Source organism: Pongo pygmaeus, chromosome 18, assembly GCF_028885625.2.
Source record: "Pongo pygmaeus isolate AG05252 chromosome 18, NHGRI_mPonPyg2-v2.0_pri, whole genome shotgun sequence".
Classification (NCBI taxonomy): domain Eukaryota; kingdom Metazoa; phylum Chordata; class Mammalia; order Primates; family Hominidae; genus Pongo; species Pongo pygmaeus.
Genome location: NC_072391.2, coordinates 13,302,326 through 13,325,594, shown reverse-complemented (window position 1 = coordinate 13,325,594; position 23,269 = coordinate 13,302,326). Strand labels below are relative to the sequence as shown.

The 23,269-nt window shown below is 40.8% G+C and overlaps 1 protein-coding gene across 3 annotated transcripts; it reads left to right on the top strand.

Annotated features, from left to right (window-relative positions):
- The first annotated feature begins 2,911 nt into the window (after positions 1-2,911).
- On the top strand, positions 2,912-21,743 carry LOC129016227 (phospholipid-transporting ATPase ABCA3-like). Of its 3 annotated transcripts, none has more exons than XM_054455392.2 (6): positions 2,912-3,231; positions 15,147-15,334; positions 15,981-16,151; positions 16,578-16,759; positions 21,028-21,101; positions 21,499-21,743. In XM_054455392.2, exons 2-6 carry the CDS (start codon positions 15,198-15,200, stop codon positions 21,637-21,639), a joined length of 705 nt encoding a protein of 234 aa, XP_054311367.1. In that variant the 5' UTR covers positions 2,912-3,231; positions 15,147-15,197; the 3' UTR covers positions 21,640-21,743. The 3 variants fall into 3 exon arrangements, with proteins under 3 accessions (XP_054311367.1, XP_063510738.1, XP_063510737.1); XM_063654668.1 differs by having other exon boundaries at positions 2,912-3,262; XM_063654667.1 differs by having other exon boundaries at positions 2,912-3,320.
- Positions 21,744-23,269: the final 1,526 nt, after the last annotated feature.

Here is a 23,269-nt window from a genome sequence, read left to right as displayed (position 1 = left end):
TACATAATTCCTTGCAAAGAGTAAAAGCAGGTTCTGTCTATAAATGTTGTGCAGTAACCAAATGGAAGTGAACAATACATATTGAGCACTTAACCTTGAGTTCTATATGTATCATCTTATTTAGTATACACAATAAAGCCATAATCTCTATTTTCAGAAAATGAAGGCAGAGTGAGGCTTAGCAATACTCCTAAAGTCACATAGCCAGCAAGGCACAGAGTGAGGATTCAAAGCAGCACTTGTGTGAACAGCTTCTATTCTGCGTGGACCCAGCATTTTTTTAAGGCCTCTGTGAGCTTCAGAGAGCAACAGGGCTGCCACATAATTATAAAATCACTGAGCATGTTCTGTGACTATCTCAATAGACTTAGGAAGTTTTCTGAAACCATGAAAGCAATAAACCTTCATGTTAGAAGCAGGCTCTGGGGTCCAAGAGACCTGGGTTCAAATCCTGATTCTGCCACTTAACTGTCAGATCACCTAACAAGTCCTGGTTTTGTTTTGTTTTTTTAAATCTATGCAAGATTTAAAATTTATATTTAATTTTTTTATTTTAAAATGTTTTGTTTTAAAATTTTTATTTTAAAATGTTTTTTTAAAATCTATGCAAGATTTAAATTTATAAATCTTAGTACTGCAGGAGGTTGTTGTGGGGACTAAATGAAATTATGCATTTAAAGTTCTCAGAACATGGTCATCTAGCAATAAAAGGCAGCCATTGTTGAGATTATTTTGAGCTTGTAAGAAACAGAGGCCCTCGTGGAGATACAGAGTAGAATGATAGTTACCAGAGGCTGGGAGGGTATTGGGAGGTGGGGACATAGAGATGGTTAATGGGTACAAAAATATAGGTAGACAGAATGAATAAGATCTAGTATCTGATAGCACAACACGATGACTACGGTCAACAATTTATTGTACATTTAAAAATAACTAAAAGAGGGCAGGTGCGGTGGCTCACACCTATAATCCTGGCACTTTGGGAGGTCTGGGCAGGCAGATCACCTGAGGTCAGGAGTTCGGGACCAGCCTGGCCAACATGGTAAAACCCCATCTCTACTAAAAATACAAAAGTTAGCCGGGCATGGTGGTGGGCACCTGTAATCTCAGCTACTCTGGAGGCTGAGGCAGGAGAATCGCTTGAACCCAGGAAGCGGAGGTCTCAGTGAGCCGAGATTCTGTCATTGCACTCCAGTCTGGGCGATAAGAGCGAAACTCCGTCTCAAAAAAAAAAAAAGCTAAACTAAAAGAGTATAATTAGTCACACAGCTGGGCTTTTTTAAAAAAGGAGTGTAATTGGATTGTTTGTAACACAAAAAAAGGATAAATGCTTGAGGTGATGGATACCCCGTTTACCCTGATGTGATTATTACACATTGTATGCCTGTATCAAAATATCTCATGTATCCCATAAGTATGGACACCCACTATGTGCACCTAAAAATTAAAGAAAGAAACAGAGACCCTCAGCCCTGACGCCCTGATGTTATGCCAAAGCACCAAGTCATTGGGTCTTGAAAGGATGAACTAGAAAGAAGGATCAAGGTTAAAAAGGGAGAAAAAAAGAGAAAAGGAAAGAGGTTGGCAGTGCTATGACATCCATCCTAGCAGATGAACCACTAAGACATTGGATTGTGATTTCAACTTCAACCCGTCAGAATCAGAACACAGTTGAGCCTTTCTAGGAAGATTTTCTAAATCCATAATTACAGGTATAGAGAAAGAGAGCGCGCACACACAATTTTCCACCAGGTGAGGACAGAATAAGATCACATTCACAATACTTTAGCCCTACACCGCTCAGAGATCCGTGCTGGGGCAGAGTGCGGAGCAGTGACCCAGAGCCGAGGCAGGAAGCTGCAGGGTCCCTGAGAAGGACCTCTCCTTCCCAGCCTGGTGGGCAAGCCATGTGAGAGCAGCGGCTTTGGGGAGCTCCTGGGTTTGCAGGGACCTCCAGTGACCCTGGAGCCCCTGACGCTGCCTCTACACTTTGAGGGCAGGAGTTTCAACTATTGTATCCTATTAATGAAACACAAAAATCCTTCGTTTACTTAGAAATGTTGACATCCAAACACCGCAGAGAAAACCAGTAAATAAATACGGCCGGTCTATTTCAAAACTGCCTTCTAGGGTTGTCCCCAAGCAGACTTTAATCGAGTCAAGAGAGAAAGGAGAACGGTGTGTGCATGGTTCGTCTTTTGACCCTCTTGCCGCCCCAAGCCTCCCACCCCGACCCAAGGAAGGCGGGGGAGAAAAAGCTGGGAATTTCAGGTGCACTCCGAAACCTCACTCAGCGGGTAGGAAAGCAAGCGGAAACCCAGCAGACACTCCCCCCTCTCCAGGGACGTGGGCGCTTTCCAGGACGGTCCTGCGTCTCCAGCGCCCTGGCGCATCCCAGGCGGAGAGAGGATCCTCCTCCCTGGGCTGTGGGAGAGACCCGACTTCACAGGACCAGCTGCGACCTGACGGATCCGGGACTCCTAAGTCGAGTCCAGGCTCCTGCCTTAGCTGCCTGGCCATCTCCCAACCCCCCCAGTGAGACTCAGCCCGGAGGGTCCCCCCTTTTGTTCGCAGGGAGAGCGCGTCGCTGCGCAGAGCTGTGTATCCCCCTGCGCTGCCAGCCCCGCTGCGGGGGCGCTTCCCTGGGTCCACTGCTGGCGTTCCTCGCGCTCCCGCGACCACCCGCTCAGGCGCACGGATCCCCAGCTGTCCCCGGCCCCCCGCCCCAGTACTCACTTCTCCCCAGTCCCTCCGTTTTCCAAGCCGTCTCCTCCACCGCCCCATAGCGCCTCAGAGGCTTCTCGGCTTCCAGATGGGTGGACAAAGATTGCTTTAACTCCATCGCTGATCCCCGTGGCCAGGTCGACGGGTCTCCCTTTACTCCATCCCCGCTGCGGGCTGCAGGGAGGGAGGTGGCTCCAGCCAGCAGCGTTTTAAGGGGCCGGGCGCCCGTGACGCCGCGGCTCCATCTCTTCCGCCGCCAGCGCCCGGGAGCGCCTACTGTTACCCAGGAGGGGGAGGGATGCACGGCACATGCGCAGTGGAGGCTTGGTGGGGATTCTTGGGGGCTGGGTAGGGAGACAGAGGGGCAGGTGGTAACTCTAAGAACAACAACAAACAAAACAACTAAAATAAAACCAACCCAAAGGAAGTGAGAACAAGGCGCCTGCCTATTCCAGAGCCCCTAGTGATGCTTGCTATGGGGCTGGCATTGTGGGCGGCTTGCGAGCTGTAAGCGGGCTGCGGGTTTTGAGTGGGATTGGTGAGCCCATCTCTATCTGCGGGCGATGCATCCATCTTTCTGGGGAGCATGCGGAGGCGTGAGTGTGGACCTAGATCTATGGGTTCTGGGCTTGGCTGACTGCGTTTCTGTGAGAATATCTGTCGTGTGCGTCTGTGTAATTTGAAGTGGGACAGTGGATGCCTATGTCAGTTCCATATGTGTTTGCATGCACTTGGGGGAGAGAGAGATGAAAATATTTTGCACACAGGTATAGCAGAGCTGTTTGGAGCACGGGGCTTTACTTTCCAGAAACCCCAGAGGTTTATCTTTAAAAAAAAAAAAAAGAAAAGAAAACACCATGGCAGTGGCTGGGCACGATGGCTCATGACTGTAATCCCAGCACTTTGGGAGGCCGAGGTGGGTGGATCACTTGAGGCCAGGAGTTTGAGACTAGCCTGGCCAACATGGTGAAACCCCATCTCTACTGAAAATACAAAAATTAGCCAGTTGTGGTGGCGCAGGCCTGTAATTCCAGCTACTCGGGAGGCTGAGGCAGGAGAATCTCTTGAACCTGGGAGGCGGAGGTTGCAGTGATCCGAGATCATGCCATTGCACTCCAGCCTGGGCAACAAGAGGAAAACTCCGTCTCAAAAAAAGAAAAGAAACGAAAAAAAGAAAATGATTTCCCAGCAGGAAACAGGGAAGGAATATGAATAGGCATGTCATGTGGGCAGAGGAGGAAGGCCTAATGTGAGAAGCTGCTCAACCCCCTTAGTAATAAGGAAAATGAAAATGTAAATAAGAATATATCATCCGATAGGCAAAAACTAAAAAATCTAACAATCATGTGTTGTAAAAGATGTGGATTTTTTTTTTTGAGACAGAGTCCAAAAATGCTGGGGTTACAGATGTGAGACACCATGCCTCGCATAATTTGAACTCTTATCTAATGCTAGTGGGAGTATAAATTGGTACAACTGTTTTTTTCTCTCTGTCACCCAGGCTGGAGTGCAGTGGCATAGTCTCGGCTCACTGCAACCTCCACCTCCCGGGTTCAAGCTCCTGAGTAGCTGCGACTACAGGCGTGCCACCATGCCCGGCTAATTTTTTGTATTTTTAATGGAGATGGGGTTTCACCATGTTGGCCAGGCTGGTCTCCAATTCCTGAGCTCAAGTGATCTGCCCGCCTTGGTCTCCCAAAGTGCTGAGACTACAGGCATGAGCCACTGTGCCTGGCTGCATGAATGTAATGTTTATTGTTCTCAGGTATATATGTATAGCTCTACAAATTATATATAATAGCACTATTTAACATTTTCTTATAATTTATACAAGTGATATCATACTTCATAATTCTGCAAATTGCCTTTTTCTGTTGTTGTTCCACAATATGCTTTTCTTTTAAAAAGACAGAGCAGGTTTTCACTGTGTTGCTCGGGCTGGTCTTGAATTCCTGGGCTCAAGTGATCCACCTGCCTCAGCCTGCCAAAGTGCTGGGATTACAGGCGTGAGCCACCATGCCTGACCCACATTATGCTTTTGAGAAATACGAATGTTGATTCATGTAACTCTGGTTCATAGTCTACTGTATGGTATTCTACATGAATTAACCATAATTGGTCTATTTTTTCATTGATGAGGTATAAAGATTATTCCCAATTGTCCACAATTACAAACATGGCAGCAGCAAATGTTTTTATACTCATTTCCCTGTATGACTGAATAGGAGTTTTTCTAGGGGAAAAAATTACAATGGCATGGGGTATGCACATCTGCCAATTGGACTAGAGTGTCAACCTGCTTTTAAAATTAGTTGTACCAGGCCAGGCACAGTGGCTCACACCTGTAATCCCAGCACTTTGGGAAGCCGAGGCGGATGGTTAGTCTGAGGTCGGGAGTTCAAGACCAGCCTGGCCAACATGGTGAAACCCTGTCTCTACTAAAAATACAAAAAAAAAAAAAAAAAAAAAAAAAAAAAATTAGCCGGGCCTGGTGGCGCACATGTAATCCCAGCTACTCAGGAGGCTGAGGCAGGAGAATCACTTGAACCTGGGGGGCAGAGGTTGCAGTGAGCTGAGATCACGACACTGCACTCCAACCTCAGTGACAGTGAGATGCTGTCTCAAAAACAAAACAAAACAAAACAATAAACATTACATTCAGGATAGTAATTACTTTGGGAGGCTGGGAAAGGGTAAGTAGTTGGTTTCAGCTATATCTAAAATTTATATATTTTTAAACTATTTACAGAATTTTGAAAAATTTTAAATCTACAGAAAAGTTGCAAGATTAGTACAATAAGAAAAATATAGACCTTGGCCAGGTGCAGTGGTTCATGCCTATAATCCCAGCACTTTGGGAGGCTAAGGTGGGAGGAATCCTTGAGCTCAGGAGTTTGAGACCAGCCTGGGCAACAAAGCAGGTTTCTGTCTCTACAAAAATAAAACATTAACCAGGTGTGGTGGCAAAAACCTATAGTCCCAGATACTCAGGAGGCTGAGGTAGGAGGAATGCTTGGGCCTGGGAGGTTGAGGCTACAGTGAGGCAAGACCACACCACTCTACTCCAACCTAGATGACAGAGTGAGACCGTCTCCAAAATACATACATATATATATATATATATAATTTGTGTGTGTGTATATATACAGTATGTGTATATATACGTTATTTTATATAATGTATATGTTATTTTCTTGTATATGTGTGTATATATATACTATATATATACACACACACACACACACACACACACGTCCTTTACTAGATTCACCAATGAATATTTAAATTTATATTTCTTAAAAGAGATCTGAAGCATATATGTTAAAATCTGTTGGAGATGGCTGGTGGGCACTACACCCTTACCAGAATGACTAAAATTAAAAAGACTGACAATACCAAATGTTAGTCCAGATGCTAGTAAATAAATGAGTTAGCAGTTAGTAAGAATGTAACTACAATTTATTGCTGTTGGGAGTATAAAACGGTACTACCACTTTAGAAAATGAGAGATAACGGCTGGGCATGGTGACTCACGCCTGTATTCCTAGCACTTTAGGAGGCTGAGGTGGGCGGATCACCGGAGGTCAGGGGTTCGAGACCAGCCCAACATGGCAAAACCTCGTCTGTGCTAAAAAAATTCAAAAATTAGCCAGGTGTGATGGCACATGCCCGTAATCCCAGCTACTCAGGAGACTGAGGCAGGAGAATCGCTTGAACCCGGGAGGCGGAGATTGCAGTGAACTGAGATTGTGCCACTGCATTCCAGCCTGGGCGACAGAGTGAGACTGTCTCAAAATAAAAAAAGAAAGAAATAAAAAAAAACTGGCAATACCCTCTAAAGCTACAAATATTTTTTTTTTTTTTTCTGTCTGGCAGCAATTCTATTCCTGGATATATCCCTAAGAGAAATACATACTTGTGTCCACCAATGTTAAAAGCTTTACTCATAATGACAAGAAATGAAAACAACTCAAATGTCTATCAATAATAGAATGGACAAAAATTATGCTATATTCATACAACTGAATCTGCACAGCAATGAAGAAGACCAAACTACTGGCCAGGCACAATGGCTCACACCTGTAATCCTAGCACTTCAGGAGGCTGAGGTGGGCAAATCGCTTGAGCCCAGGAGTTCGAGACCAGCCTGGGCAACATGGCAAAATCCCTTCTCTACAAAAAATACAAAAATTAGCCAGGCATGGGTGGTGTGTGCCTGTAGTCCTAGCTACTCAGGAGGCTGAGGCAGGAGGATCACTTGAGCATGGGAGGTGGAGGCTGCAGTGAGCCGTGATGGTGCCACTGCGCTCCAGCCTGGGCCACAGAGTGAAACCCTGTCTCACAAAAAACAAAACAAAACAAAAAAACAAATTACTACCAACAAAATGGATGAATCTTACAGACATAATATATAAATAAAAGGGTGCGTATCCCTTAAAAGACAGTTGATGCATTTAGGGATCTTTGTCATGTAATTATCTCTACATTAAAATATTTTATAATTTAAAAAAGAAAAAATACATCTATTGGATCTAAAAATTCAACTCATGGAAATCTACCCGAAGGAATATTTGAATTACTAAAAATACATTCACACAATATATATTTTTTTACAATTTATGTAAACTGTAGAAAAAATTAGAAAAGGGTCAGTATCTTACAAAAGGGAAATGGCTAAACTTACGGTATGCCTGCAATGTAACACTGTACACTTATTTAAAATGATGTTTACAAAGAAATGTAATAGGGAAATGTCATAGGGAAAACATATCACAATTTAATCAAAATATCAGGAAAAGTAGAATACAAATTGTAATATAAAGTGTGAGCTGTTGTTCTGGATCTTTTGGCTAAGATCAAGTGTACACTATAATCTCAATCATATTTTATAGAATGATAATGGTAGAAATTTAAAAATACTGTGATTCCATTTTTTTTTTTTTTAAACAGAGTCTCGCTCTGTCACCCAGGCTAGAGTGCTGTGGTGTGATCTCGGCTCACTGCAGCCTCCACCTCCCAGGCTCAAGCACTCCTCCCACCCAGCCCTCCCTGGTAGCTGGGACTACGGGTGTGCACCACCTTGCCCAATGAATTTTTGTATTTTTAGTGGAGATGTACTTTTTGCCATGTTGCCCAGGTGGGTCTTGACCTCCTGGCCTCAGGTGATTCTCTTGCTTCCACCTCCCAAAGAGCTGGGATTACAGGCATGGGCTACCACACCCGGCTACTGTGATTCCAATTTTACCTGTTTACGTATATACACACATGTATACACATCCAGGGTGAAAAAACACTAAAATGTCATACACTAAAATATTGATAGTGACTACCTATGTATGTCATGATAATAATATACTAGGTACCTCATGTAAGTAGAATAACATAAAATTTTCCTTGTGTATCTGATATACTTCACCTAGCACAATACCTTCAAGGTTCACCTACGTATTTGAATTTCATTCAGTTTGGCTGGGAGCAGTAGCTCGTGCCTTTAATCCCAGTACTTTGGGAGGCCAAGGCAGGCAGATCACTTGAAGTCAGGAGTTAGGCCGGCCAGCATGGTGAAACTCCATCTCTACTAAAAATACAAAAATTAACCAGGTGTGGTGGTGTGTGCCTACAATCCCAACTATTTGAGAGGCTGAGGTGGGAGAATTGCTTGAACCGAGGAGGTGGAGGTTACAGTGAGCCAAGATTGTGCCATCGCACTCCAGCCTGGGCAACAAGAGTGAAACTCCGTCTCAAAAAAAAAAAAAAACAAAAAAAAAATTCATTCTGTTTTAAGGCTGAATAATATTCCTTTGTATGAGTATACAACATTTTGTTTTTCCATTCATCCATTTATGGGACATTTGGGTTGTTTGTACCTTTTGGCTCCTGCAAATAATGCAACTATAAACATTAGTATACAAATATCTGTTTGAGCCCCTGCTTTTGATTATCTGGGATACATACCTATAGGTTGAATGCAGAATCATATAGTAATTCTATGATTATTTTCATAAGAACTTCTATACTGTATTCCACAGCAGCTGTATCATTTTACATTCCCACCAGCAATGCACAAGAGTTCCAATTTATCCACATAATCACTAACTCTTCTTAATTTTTGTTTTAATAGTAGCCATCCTAATGACTGTGAGGTGGTATCCCCTTGTAGTTTTGATATGCATTTCCCTAACAATTAGTGGTGTTGGGCATTTTTTTCATGTGCTTATTGGCCATTTGTGTATCTTCTTGGAGAAGTGCCTATATTAATCATTTGGACGATTTTAGATTGGGTCATTTGGTTTCTGTTGATGTTGAATTGGAGGAATCCTTTATATATTCTGGATATTAATTCATACATGATTTGTAAATATTTTTTCCCATTACATCTAACATATGCCAGACAAGGTGCTGTAAGGGCATAAGGATGGCAAGTCTGGGCAGAAGGAGAAGATGACCTGCAATTCACTTGTACCTGAGGCCTTGCTCCATTTTACTGAGAACTCTGCAGCAAGATGGCCTTTCACAAGTACCCCAATTGAAACACGGTCACTAACCTTTGTATCTCTGCATCTGCCAGTCATTGGCTGTACATGCCACCTGGAAGAGAGGGTGTAACCTTAGAAAGAAGCTTTTTCTGCCTTTTCTGGTGTCCTTTGGTGCACAAGTGTTTTAATTTGAAGTTCAGTTTATCTAATTTTTCTTTTATTGCCTGTGATTTTGGTGTTCTGTCCACAAAACCATTGTCAAATTCGATGTCATGAAGTTTTTCCTCTATTTTTTTTCTAAGTGTTTTATAATGTAACTCACATGTTTAGGTCTTTGATCCATTTTGAGTTAATTATGGTATATGGTGTAAGGTAAGGATCCAACATCAATCTTATTCATGTGAATATCCAGTTTTCTCAACACCGTTTGTTGAAAAGTCTGTCCTTTCCCTATTGAATGGTCTTGGCACCCATGTGTGATTCAGTTGATCATTTCCTGAGGATTTATTTCTGGGTCTCTGTTCTATTTTACTGATCTATATGTCTGTATTTATGCCACACAGTTTTTCATTACTGAAACTTTTCAGTAAGCTTTGAATTTATAAAGTATGAATCTTCCAATTTCATCGTTCCTTTCAAAAGATTGATTTGGCCATTTGGGTCCCTGAAGGTTCTACATGAATTTTAGGAGCGTTTTTCTACTTCTGCAAAAAGAAAAATTATCAGGATTTTGATAGAAATTGCATTAAATCTGTAGATTATTTGTAACAACAATAGTAAGTCTCTCAATCCATGAACATGGGATGTATTCCTATTTATTTATATCTTCTTTAATTTTTCAGCAATTTTTATGGTTTTCAGTGTACAAGACTTTTAACTTATTGGCTAAGTCTATTCCTATGCATTTTATTCTTTTTGATGCTATATAAATTGAATTGTTTTCTTTATTTCCTTTTGGGGGTTTTTATTGTTGGTATACAGAAATGTAACTGATTTTTTAAAGAAAAAAATAGATCAATCTGTTACACATATTTCCCTATACCTTGTACAACATGAACAGAATAGATGAATAAAAATTCAAGAAAAATTAAGAGGAAAATAAAATAAATCCAGAGAAGAGATAAATCCATAGAAAAACTCACTTTGATTAACTTGGAAAGTGCCACAACATTACCACTAAGCTTCTTAGAATCTTTGTTAACTATGAGATCTGACTTCATATCAAATGCAACTATCTCTTCCAAATAGAAGTCAGGGTCCAAGCAATCTGACTGAGTGAATCTTCAGGGATATAAAACTGGATCATGGTTATAATTTGCTAGGATGCTCCCTTTTTTGTCATTGTTATTGTATTGTCTTTCTCTGCCTGGAGAAAAAAATGGGATGGTTGCTATAGTGGTTATAGTAGAGTCAAGAGACAAGAGACGACTTGGTCTCCAGCACCATTTAGATATGGGAGGATAGGGAAATAGAACTCCTAGTCAGGGCTGTGAAGGTATTACATAGAAGGCCATAATGGTGACCAAACTAGTTCAAATCTATGCATATCTATCAACTTTGTGCTTGATATTTGGTGGTTTTTCCCACTCAGAGACATGCTGAGCAGCAACTATGGCTCATGAGATATTGGCAGATCTAATTTTAAATACAGGGGTGGCACTGCTTGTTTAAATGTAGAAGTAGCAAGGGCTATATGAATTCATCACTTTTTCATGGTGCCAGAGTCAATGGAAACTTGACTTACATCCAGGAGTCACACAGCTGGTTTCCATGTTTATTTTTGTCTCTTTGTTTTTTAATGTAAGCATGTATAGCTTGCATGGCCCCCAGTTCCCCCTGTTTTCTATCTTTGTCCTGACTGAGAAAACACAGAGTGCCTTGACCAACCTGAGTTGCTGCTCAGGGCCAGCTTTATGCCTTCCCTTCCAGGCTTAGACCCAAGCCAGGGCCCAGAAGGTGCCAAGGAACATTCCAAGACACTGATAAGGTTGTTTAAGTTGTTGCCCAAAACTGAAAGGTCAAACATCTTGCTAAACACATAGAAAGTAGCCCTGGCCCTGAGCCAAATTCTTTAAACACTCTGTAAACCAACTCCCTCCTTATAGCCGTACCCAGGTAGAACATCTTCTTTCTTACTATCCATCACAAGGACACCACAACTCTTGTATGTAAATTTTTCTAACAAATGTTTTGGACTGTTATCTAGGGCTTCTTTCTTTGGAATCCCAATTGGCCCTACCTCAGGGTGATGTGGGGCAGTCCATTGTAAGAACTCCTCGCCACCACTTTTGGGGCAACACTGACCATTGGCTCCAAGGACAGAACATAGCTATACATTTCCTCCTGAACACTGCTTTTGCTGAGTCCCATGAGTTTTTGTGTAGTGTTTTATTTGTTTTCACTCATCTCTAAGCATTTTCTAAATTCTCTTATCATTTCTTCATTTAGCCATTGGTTGTTTAAGAGTGTATAGTTTAATTTCTGCAAATTTGTGAATTTTCCAGGTTTTCTCCTGTTAATGATACCTAAATTCATTCAATTGTGGTTGGAAAAGATGGTTTATCTTTTCAAATCTACTGAGATTTAATTTGTAGCCTAAAATATGGTCCATCCTGGAAGATGTCCCATGTGCATGTGAAAAGAATGTGCACTCTGTTTTTGTTGATTAGCATTCTGCATATGTTAGTTAGATCTAATTGGTTTATTGTGTTATTTAAGGTCTCTGTTTCCCTATTGATCTTCTGTCTGGTTTTTCTACCCATTAATGAGAGTAGGATATTAAAATATCCAACTATTATTAGAGAATTGTTTCTTCAATTCTGTCAGTTTTTTCTTCATCTATTTTGATGGTCTGCTATTAGGTGTGTAAATGTTTTTACTTTTTATATCTTCATCCTGAATTGAACCTTTTATTAATATGTAATATTCTTTGCTTCTTCTAAATTTTCTTGATTTAAGGTCTATTTTATCTGATATTAGTGTAGCCACCCCTACACCCCATTTGATTACTAAATGCATAAAATGTCTTTTTTTCCATCCTTTCATTTTCAGTCTACTTATGTCTTTGGATCTTAAGTGAGTCTGTTGGAGATGGCTTCTAGTTGGGTCATTTTTTTTTAATTCATTCTGCCAATCTCTGTCTTTTGATTGGAGAGTTTATTTTTATTTAAAGTGATTACTTATAAGGAGAAACTTATTTCCATTATTTTGCTATTTTTTCTATATGCCTTATAGCTTTTATATCCCCAATTTCCTGCATTACTTTTTTTTTTTTTTTTTTTTTTGAGACTGAGTCTCACTCTGTCACCCATGCTGGAGTGTGGTGGCACAATCTCAGCTCATTGCAATCTCCGCCTCCCGCATTCCAGCGGTTCTCCTGCCTCAGCCTTCAGAGTAGCTGAGATTACAGGCTGGTGCCAGCACACCAGGCTAATTTTTTTTTTTTTTTTTCCTTTAGTAGAGACAGATTTCACCATGTTGGCCAGGCTGGTCTCGAACTCCTGACCTCAAGTGATCTGCCCGCCTCAGCCTCCCAAAGTGCTGGGATTACAGGTGTGAGCCACCATGCCTGCCCAGCATTACTATTTTCCTTTGTATTTAGTTGAGTTTTTTGTAGTAAAACATTTAAATTCCTTTCTCATTTTCTTTTGTACATATTCTATAACTATTTTCTTTGTAGTTACCAGACAGATTACATTTAATATACTAATGTTATAATACTAATTTGGATTTATATCAACTTAACTTCAGTAACGTAAAAATACTCTGCTCCTTTACACCCCTTTCAGTTGCTGATGTCACAGAATTACATCTTTATAGACTATGTGCCCAAAACATAAATAATTATTTTAAATGCATTAAAATTTTAAATTACATAGAAAACAAAATGTAAAGTAAGAAACTTTTGTTATGATATGATTAGCTTTTATAATTCCCTATGTATTTACCTTTATTGAGATCTTTACTTCATATGGCATTAACTTATTGTCCAGTGTCTTTTCATTTCACCTTGTAGGACTTCCTTGAGCATTTCGTTCAGGACAGTTCTATTGACAACAAACTCCATCAACTTTCATTTATCTGAGAATGTCTTAATTTATTCTTCACTCTTGAAATAGTTTTGCCAGATACAAGATTTCTGTTTGACAGTTTTCTTCTGTTAACACTTTTGAGGGTGAATGGGGAAAGGCTTTGCTTCTGGTTTAGCCCATTGCCTCTGGCTGCCGAAGCTTCTGATATCTGCTGATAATCTTCAGAGACTTTTTTAAAACGTGATCCATGGCTTCTGTCTTCCTGATTTCAATATCCTCTCTCTGTCTTTGGCTTTTGCCGAATTGATAATAACATGTCTTGGTGTGGGTCTCTTTGAGTTCATTTTACTTAGAGTTCATTGGGCTCTTGGATGTTTATATTCATCAAATTTGGAAAGTTTTCAATCATTATTTCTTCAAATTATCTCTCTGCCCTTGTCTTTCTTCTCCTTCTTAAATACCACAATGTATATATTAGTCCACTTGATGGTGTTTCAAAAGTCCCTTAGGCTCTGTTTATGTTTCTTTGATCTTTTTTTTTTTTTCTTTTTTCAATCTTTTTACTTCCTGTTCCTCAGACTCAATAATTGCCATTGTCCTATATTCAAGTTAGGTAACTTTTTCTTCTGCCTATTCAAACATGACTTTCAATCCTACTAGTTAATATTTTATTTGAGTTATTGTACTTTTCCACTCTAGAATTTTTTTGTTTCCTTTTAAAGTTTTCTACCTCCTTATTGATATTGCCATTTTGTTTGTACATCATTTTCTTGAGTTCCTCCACATCTTCCTCTAGTTTTTAAAGCATCATTAAGACAGTATTTTAAAGTATTTTTCTAGTATATCTGCCCTCATGTCTTTTTCAGTACAGTTTCCATTCATTTTTTTTTCCTTTGATCCTTTGATGGGTCATACTTTCCTGTTTCTTTGTATGCTTCTGAGTTTTATTAAAAACTGGACATTTGACTCTAATAAAGTGGTAATTCTGGAAATTATATTTTCCTCATTCTCCTAGGTTTGCTGTTGTTTGTTACTTTTTGTTTATTGTTTTTGTTTTTTGGATTGTTGTAGGCTGTCTCTGTGCTTAGGATCAGCCTGGGGTGTGAAACTAAGTTCTTCTCAGGCATTTTCTGAGCCTGTGTCTTTCCCTGAGCATGTGTGGTTACTTTATATTTTTCTTTATATATACAGTTGTGTTTTAATGCCCTAATACTTAATATATGAATCCCAAAAGAGGAAAATGAGAAAAATGAAGGATGGTGTGTAAAGGGAGCTAGTCCTTTAAAGCCCCTGTCACTTCAAATAGAGGGGCAGGAGCTTGTGCCATGCCAGGAGTTTAGGGGGCATTAATAGTTTGGAAACACTGTAAATTAATTAGTAATTTAATTTAATTTAAATTGATAGCCTTTTTCTCTGGCTCTTAGGCTATGTGCACCTCAGTGTAAATCAACAGAAGGGTTTGACTAATTGGTGAAGCAACAGTTATTGCAGTCTCTGATTTGGGGATGAATGCAGAAAGGCTTTGCTTCTGGTTCAGCCTTACCCTGGAACAAGATATACATATGGCTCTACAGGTTAAACAAAGCCAAAACATCATGGTTGCCATGCTCCTTAGAGTTCCTGGTTAATGAGAAGAGCATCTCATATTCTAATACTCCTCCAAATTGTGTGGCTCTAGAATTTTATTTCTAACTTCTTTATCCCCAAGATCATTAAAACTGAATTACAGAAGCTATTATTCCAATGTCCTACAATAGGTCTGACAGCTGTAATTTTGTAGCCCTTTAGGAAAAACATAGTCTTGGTAGGACTCTTAGAAGCATGGCTTGGAGGACTGCAGGTTTGCCATCTCATCCATGGATGTAGAGTGGGATGGCTGACTTGGCTCTTTACTCAAGGCAATTTTTGTTATTAGGTGAGGTCAAGAATTGGCTACTGTCCTCAATTTCATGCCTTGCTGGAATATATGACTGCTCAGGAAATAATGATTATGTATGCCAGAATATGGGGAGTCTCTGAGCCCCAGATTGGGCTGTATGTGAACAAATGTTTGAATTCACTGGAACTGGAGTCTCATGCTGACAGGCTTATCAACACCTACAGGTAAGTCACTATGCTACTGCTCTTTTCTGTTGATGCTGCTAATATTGAGGTTCTTGCTGTTTGAAATGAAGCTTACAGCTCCACCTAAGCTCCTCTTCCCACAATTACCTACTTGTGAAACTATCTAATGTTCTGCTAGGCTTCAGATGCCAGTAACAAGGCATCTGAAATCAATACAGTGCCACATCTTCCCTTTGCAGAGATGAAACCCAAAGTCTTGGTTCTATTTGAACTATATCCTCTGAACCTCAAAAAAAGGAATGTCTTCTCTTCCTAGTGTCCCTATAGTTCTTTGTCTACCAAGTAAGGAGGAATGCAGGCCCTTTGAATTATGATGTGATTTATGTGCCTTGGAAACCGTAACACTCTAAAAACATGGGTAAATAAATGCCACTGATAATGCTGCCAAAATCAATTACATAAAAGTCACTCCTCTATATCTCAAATTAAAATGAATTGATATACACGTCTGTAATTGGGTCTGCTACCTAATCAAAGTCACATATAATCAGCATTGGGACATCCATGTTAAGTGTTTGCTGAGACTCTCAGCATTTGGGAAATTTGTACTAACTCTTTCCTATACATAGCTGATATGTATAGCCATTTTTTCTCTCACTTTTTCTCTCCTTCTTTGGCCATGAAGTGGAGGAAACAAACGTAGGCTGAGTACTGCTATTGCCCTAATGGGAAGGTCTTCAGTCATCTTCCTGGATGAGCCATCAACTGGCATGGACCCAGTAGCCAGACGCCTGCTCTGGAACACGGTGACAAAGACACGTGAAAGTGGAAAAGCCATCGTTATAACCTCCCACAGGTATGGCTCATTGGGAGGCTTGGTTGAAGGCTAGCAAGGGTTTTAGTGGCTATAAGAAGGAATTATTTAGGCCCAGTGGATAATATTGGACACTAAACTTGCCTGAGTATGTTAGCTCCTCATTAGGAATTAGGATTCATGTTAATCCTAATAAATCAAATGGCTAAAAATCCTCACTGAGTTTTAAAAAAAAAAGTGAGGAAAAGACAGGACTTCAGAAGATGTTCTATTTGAAAATTGGGCACTGTGTTCTTTTTCATTTGAAAAATTCCCACTTCCCATCTATGTGCTTTATGATTGGAAAAATATAACTTCTGATTGAAAATAGGGTCACAAAATTCTGGCTCTGATTGAGCTACACAATGTCTTCCAATAGAGAACTTTTTATTTTTACCCTTACAATGTTCTGCCCTTTTGTTTTGCAAGTATGGAGGAATGTGACGCCCTCTGTACCAATCTAGCCATCATGGTGCAAGGGAAGTTCACTTGCTTGGGCAGCCCTCAGCATCTCAAGAACAAGTTTGGCAACATTTACATCCTGAAGGTTAAGGTCAAGACTGAAGATAGATTACAGGATTTCAAATGTTATGTTGCAACAACATTTCCAGGTAAATTAAGTTGTGCTGCCTTTGTCAGAAGTGTATTAAACTGGCCGGGCGCAGTGGTTCACGCCTGTAATCCCAGCACTATTGGGAGGCTGAGGTGGGCAGGTCACTTGAGCTCAGGAGTTTGAGAAATGTGTTAAATCATATTTGTTGTTCTCACCATCCATATGATTTATGTCTTCAATACCAGTTTTCTGTGAGTTATTGATAGGTATTGATTTTCTATAATGCTCCTTTGGCAATGTTTGATACTGTATGTCTCTTATGCCAGATTATGCTAAGTTTCACAAAAAGCAGAGGTCCTCACAAACTCTTACATCACCTAACAAGGCAGTTTTATGTTTGTGCTGTCCATATAAATTAGTTGGGCACAGTAGCTCATGCCTGTAATTCCAGCAACTTGGGAGGCTGAGGCCAGAGAACTGCTTGAGCCCCAGGGTTTAAGGCTGCAATGAGCTAGGATTGTGCCATTGCACTCCAGCCTGGGTGACAGAGCAAGACCCCATCTCTAAAAAAATTAATGATAATAAATAAAAACTAAAAATAAATTATGTATCTAATGTCCTATTTTAGCATAATTCTCAATTATTTTTACAGATTATTCATGCCAAATTTTAAGGTTTTTTCCTTCACACTGCTCATGCAACTTTATGCTTTTGCTGTCTCAGCTAGGATATGGTATTGAAATGCAAATAAGAACTAGTATTTCTCCCCTTTCAAGAGTAGTTTGGTTTCTGAGTGCCGTTTCTTCATGCTAAATTCAGTAAGCACCTCTCTGCCTACATGGAACAGTACAAGAGAGAGCATCCATTTCGATGTCTTATCTCTCTTTCCTTAACCTAAAGCATGGGCAATGGCAAGGCTTTTAATAATTCTGGTTTTTCATCTTAGTTTCCACTTTGGTAGGCTGAGCAAAATACCACAGAAGTTCCTGTTGTGTGTTAGGCTAAGGGGTTGAACATTTGTCTCCTAGGCAATGGAAAATAGCAAAATTGATTACACAGTAAGAATGAAAATCAGGGCTGGGCACAGTGGCTCATGCTTGTAATCCCAGCACTTTGGGAGGCTGAGGTGGGCGGATCATCTGAGGTCAGGAGTTCGAGACCAGCCTGGCCAACATGATGAATCCCCATATCCATTAAAAATACAAAAATTAGCTGTACATGGTAGCACGTACCTGTGGTCTCAGTTACTCAGGAGGCTGAGGCAGGAGAATTGCTTGAACCGGGGAGGCGGACGTTCCAATGAACAGAGGTCATGCCATTGTACTTTAGCCTGGGTGACAGAGAGAGACTCTGTCTCAAAAAAGCAAAAAGAAAAGAAAATCAGAAAATAGATACAAAATGGATGGTCAAGCATATGTGGAGAATGAGCTGTGTGGAAAAATTATCACCTCAGTGTTGGTCATAGTGTTTACGGCGTGTCCTTGACACATGTAGATGGGTATGTCCATTAAGAAGTTGAATATTCACTTATGCATTCATGTAGCAAATATTTTTGAGGACTTATTGTATCAAGAGTTCTATTTGATGTGATCAATAAATCACTTTAGGAAAGCTCTATAGGCTGGGCACAGTGGCTCACATCTGTAATCCCAGCACTTTGGGAGGCCAAGGCAGGCGGATCACAAGGTCAGGAGTTTGAGACCAGCCTGGCCAATATGGTGAAACCCCACCTCTACTAAAAATACAAAAATTAGCCAGGCATGGTGGTGGGTGCCTGTAATCCCAGCTACTTGGGAGACTGAGGCAGGAGAATCACTTGAACCCAGAAGGTGGAGGTTGCGGTGAGCCGAGATCACGCCACTGGACTCCAGCCTGGGCAACAGAGCAAGACTCCATCTTAAAAACAAAAACGAAAACAAAAAGCTCTGCACACCTCAAGATAACACAGAAAAACTATTCAACAAAATCGGGTAAACAATAAATGACCCAGACTAGTAACTTAATAGAGAAATTGAAATTACTTTTTAAAAAAATCAAACAGAAATCATGGATATGTAATATACAGTGAATAAAATGAAGAATGCAGTAGAAAGCATTAACAGCAGAATTTATCAAGCAGAGAAAAAATGTCAACTCAAAATAGGTTTTTTGAAAATATACAGTTAGATGATTAAAAGAAAAATTAAAAGGAATGAAGAAAGCTCATGGGAATTATAGAACAGCATCAAAAGAGCCAGTGTTTACATTATTAGATTTTGTGAGGAAGAAGAAAAAAGAAATTGTTGGAAAGCTTATTTAAAGAAATAAAAGCAGAAGATTTTCCAAATATTAAGAAAAACATAAATATCCAGGTACAAGAGGGTCACATATCTGCATTCGGATTCAATACAAACAAGGCTACATCAAGACATTATAATTAAATGGTCAAAAATCAAGCACAAAGAGAGGATCTGAAAGCAGCAAGAGAAAAAAAAAAAGCAAATAACGTATAAGGGAGATTCCATAAGGCTAGCTGTAGGTGTCTCAACCAGGACCTCATAGGCAAGGAGAGAGTAGGATGACATGTTCAAAGTACTGAAGAGAAAAAAACCTGCCAATCAAGATACTGTATCCAATACTATGTTGAATAGGAGTGGTAAGAGAGGACATTCTTGTGCCAGTTGTTCTTGTGCCAGTTTTCAAGGGGAATGTTTCCAGCTTTTGCCCATTCAGTATGATATTGGCAGTGGGTTTGTCATATGTCATGTCATGGCTCTTATTAGTTTGAGGTATGTCCTTTCGATATCTAGTGTATTGAGAACTTTTAACATGAAGGGATGTTGAATTTTATCGAAGGCCTTTTCTGCATCTATTGAGCTAATCAGTGGTTTTTGTCTTTAGTTCTGTTTACGTGGTGAATCACATTTATTAATTTGCATATGTTGAACCAAACTTGCATCCTAGGGATGAAGCCAACTTGATCATGGTGGACAAGCTTTTTGATGTGTGGGTGGATTCAGTTTGCCAGTATTTTATTGAGAATTTTTGCATTGATGTTCATCAAGGATATTGGCCTGAAGTTTTCTTTTTTTGTTGTGTCTCTGCCAGGTTTTGGTATCAGGATGATGCTGGCCTCATAGAATGAGTTAGGGAGGAGTCCCTCCTTTGGTCACCAGCCTACATGTACCTGTAGGAGGTAGCTAGAGACCCCTATTGGGAGGTCTCATTCAGTCAGGAGGAAAGGGATCAGGGACCCACCCAAAGCAGCAGTCTGGCTGCTTATTGGTAGAGCAGGTGTGCTGTGTTGTGTGGGACCTTTCCTTGTTCGGACTGCCTGTATTCTTCAAAGCTGACAGGCTGAAGCAGCTGAGTTGACCAAACCACAGAGATGGCAGCTGCCCCTCCTCCAGGAACTTGGACCCATCTCAGGGAGACTCTAACTCATTGCCATTTGTTGGCTGGGATTCCAAACCAGTAGGTCTTAATTTGTGATGTGACGTGGAAGTGGGGCCTGCAGAATGACACTGCTTGGCTCCCTGGATTCAGCTTCCTTCCTAGGGATATGTACAGATGGACCTCCCACCTTGCCAGGGATCCCAAGACTGGAGTATATAAAACTCCTGGGTCTCTGTGTGTGCCTGAGTGGCTGCTCTGTCAAGACTTCACACAGTTCTGTGTATCAGACCCAAGGCCCTGGTGGTGTGGGCTCATGGGGGGATCTCTTGATCTGTGGGTTGCAAAGATCCATGGGAAAAGCATGGTTTCCTGGGCAAGGTCTCACCATTACTCGCTGCTTCTCTTGCCTAGGGGTGGGGGTTCCTTTGGCTTCGTTTAGCTCTTTGGTGGGCCATCTCCACCCCCTGCTCTTCTTTGTTCTCCATGGGTCGAGTTTTTAGCCTAGTGGGTCCCAATGCGAGAACCTGGATATGTCAGTCGAAGGTACTAAGTTCACTCACCCCTCTCCATTCCTCTCCATGAGTGCTGTGAACCGCAGCTACTTCTAATAGGCCATCATGGATCAGGTCCCTCTGCAAACATTAGACTTTTACAAGGCTCAGTTTTCTTACATTGGGCATGTCAGCTGATAATTTATTGTACCTCAAATCCTGCCCTCAATAATTGCTATGAACTCCACATAATAAGATGATTTCATGAGGAATAAATCTGCTGAAAGCATTAACCATGTCATGGATACCAAAGAGAGTGGGTTAGTGGGTTATATCTCCTTTTGTATTGACCTCCTCTATTCACCCCTCCACAGTATATAATTAAGTAAATGTAGTAATATTTTGGCGATTTCAAATGAAGCCTGTGAGATTATTCACCTGTCCTATTTTCCTTTCTTAGGTAGTGTCTTAAAACATGAAAATCAAGGGATCCTTAACTACTACATTCCTAGCAAGGACTGTCGCTGGGGAAAGGTGATGGTAGAAAACTTGCCCTTCTAACATTGCATGTTAAGAGAGCACTAACGATGGGGAGTATTTGGGATTTGGGAATGTGGAATGGGAGCCTGGCATTATTGGGGGAGTAGCACCATTAGGTTGCTTTTCAAACACCCCTAGAGTTTAATAGCTTCAATTTCTTCCCCTGAATTCCATTATTACTCCATATCCATCAAGAGAATGGGAACAGAGAATGGCCTCCTCTCACTTTCTCAATTCTCTGTTCTTCCACCTTCTCACCTCTCCCTTCTGTGCCTTTTGTCCTCCAACATACACTTGATAGGAATTGGGGGAGTGGAGGAGAGGCTTATCTGAGTTGGGGGCTGAAGGGGAGATTGCAGTAGTAACTATGTTTTTGTTGCTGTTGTTAAAGGTGTTTGGCATTTTGGAGCAAGCTAAAGAGCAATTCGATTTAGAAGACTATTCTGTCAGTCAGATCACACTGGAACAGGTCTTCCTGACCCTTGCTAACCCAGAGAAATCATCCAGTGATGATGAAAATGAGGTGCCATGAGATTCAGTTACAACCAGTGACCCTTGTGTCTTTCATAGATGACACCTGGATGCATAGGGGGATCTTCCTGTGCATGTATATCTTGGCATAAATATATTTATGTAATAAAGATTTTCCCAAAGGAGAAAGTTTGTCCCCTTCATTGCAGATTTAGATGAGCGGCCTGTGTATCCAGCATGCTCAAATCTGAAGACATTTGGTGAAATTCCCATTTTCTCCCCTTGAGATATGAAAGAGCAGCATTTATCAGGGTTGGGACAGGAACCTGTTCCTGAGTGTTGTGGACATTTGAACAGGAGGATCCGGTAATGATGGAGCTGTCAGATGGGACAGCCCAAAGAACAAGAGCTTTATGTTTCAGCAGTTGAGTTACGGATAAGAAGCGCATAAGGCCTGGATCACATCAGCTTTCCCATGGATATACACATACACACATTCACACTCACACACACGTGCAGGTATACATGCATATACACATATATCTAATATAAATTCATCAATGTTGGAGGGCTGAGTTGGGTTACTATTTCAGACATCCAAAATAAAGTTCATATGCTTCAGTTGAAAGAGAATTTTTGCACCAAGAACATTTGGGGTCCATGACCAGAAAAAAAAAGGATTATTTAAAAATAGTATGTTTTCTTTTCTACGATTGTCTCACCTCTAATAAAGAAGAAGGAGAAATAAAGTGGAGAGGGAGGGACACAGAGATATTTTCTTCTGATTCTTGCCTAGGTAGATAGATGGAGTCCCCCATAAATAATATGAGAAATCGAAGCACCTCTTCAGGATTAATAGACAGCTAGGATGGTTCTTGTAGAATTGCAAGATGAAGAGAGTCTATAAAGGTGCTCTATTTTGGGGTGGCTTGTTCAGTGTTTTCAAATCCTTAATTGGATATTGTTGATTATAAAGTGACACCCACCAGATGCTTACTGTTCCTTTTTTTTTTTTTTTTGTTAGATAAAGAGGGAATTTGAGTTTGTTTCTATGAAGTGTCTAGGAGTGTACGAAGTCTCCAATTAAAACAAAATTGAGCTGGGCGCAGTGGCTCATGCCTGTAATCCCAGCACTTTGGGAGGTTGAGGCGGGCGGATCACCTGAGGTTGGGAGTTCGAGACCAGCCTGACCGACATGGAGAAACCCCGTCTCTACTAAAAATACAAAATTAGCCGGGCGTAGTGGCACATGCCTGTAATCCCAGCTACTAGGGAGGCTGAGTCAGGAGAATCACTGGAACCTGGGAGGCAGAGGTTGCGGTGAGCCGAGATCGTGCCATTGCACTCCAGGCTGGGCAACAAGAGTGAAATTCTGTCTCAAAAATAATAACAATAATAATAATAATAATAATAATTGAATATAGCTCTTTCTCTGGTTCATAGGCTATGCTCACTTGAGTGTAAATCAACAGAGGAGTTTGACTAATTGCTAAAGCAATACTCATTGCAGTCTCCAGGTTGGCGGGGTGGGGAAAGGCGTTGGTTCTGGTTCAGCCTTTATATGGACAAGATGTTGTACAGGTTTAACAGTGCAAATACATCCATGGCGGCCATTCCCCCTGGAGTTCTTGATTAATGAGAAGACCATCTCATAATCTAGTACTCCTCCAAAATGAGTAGGCTCTCGAATT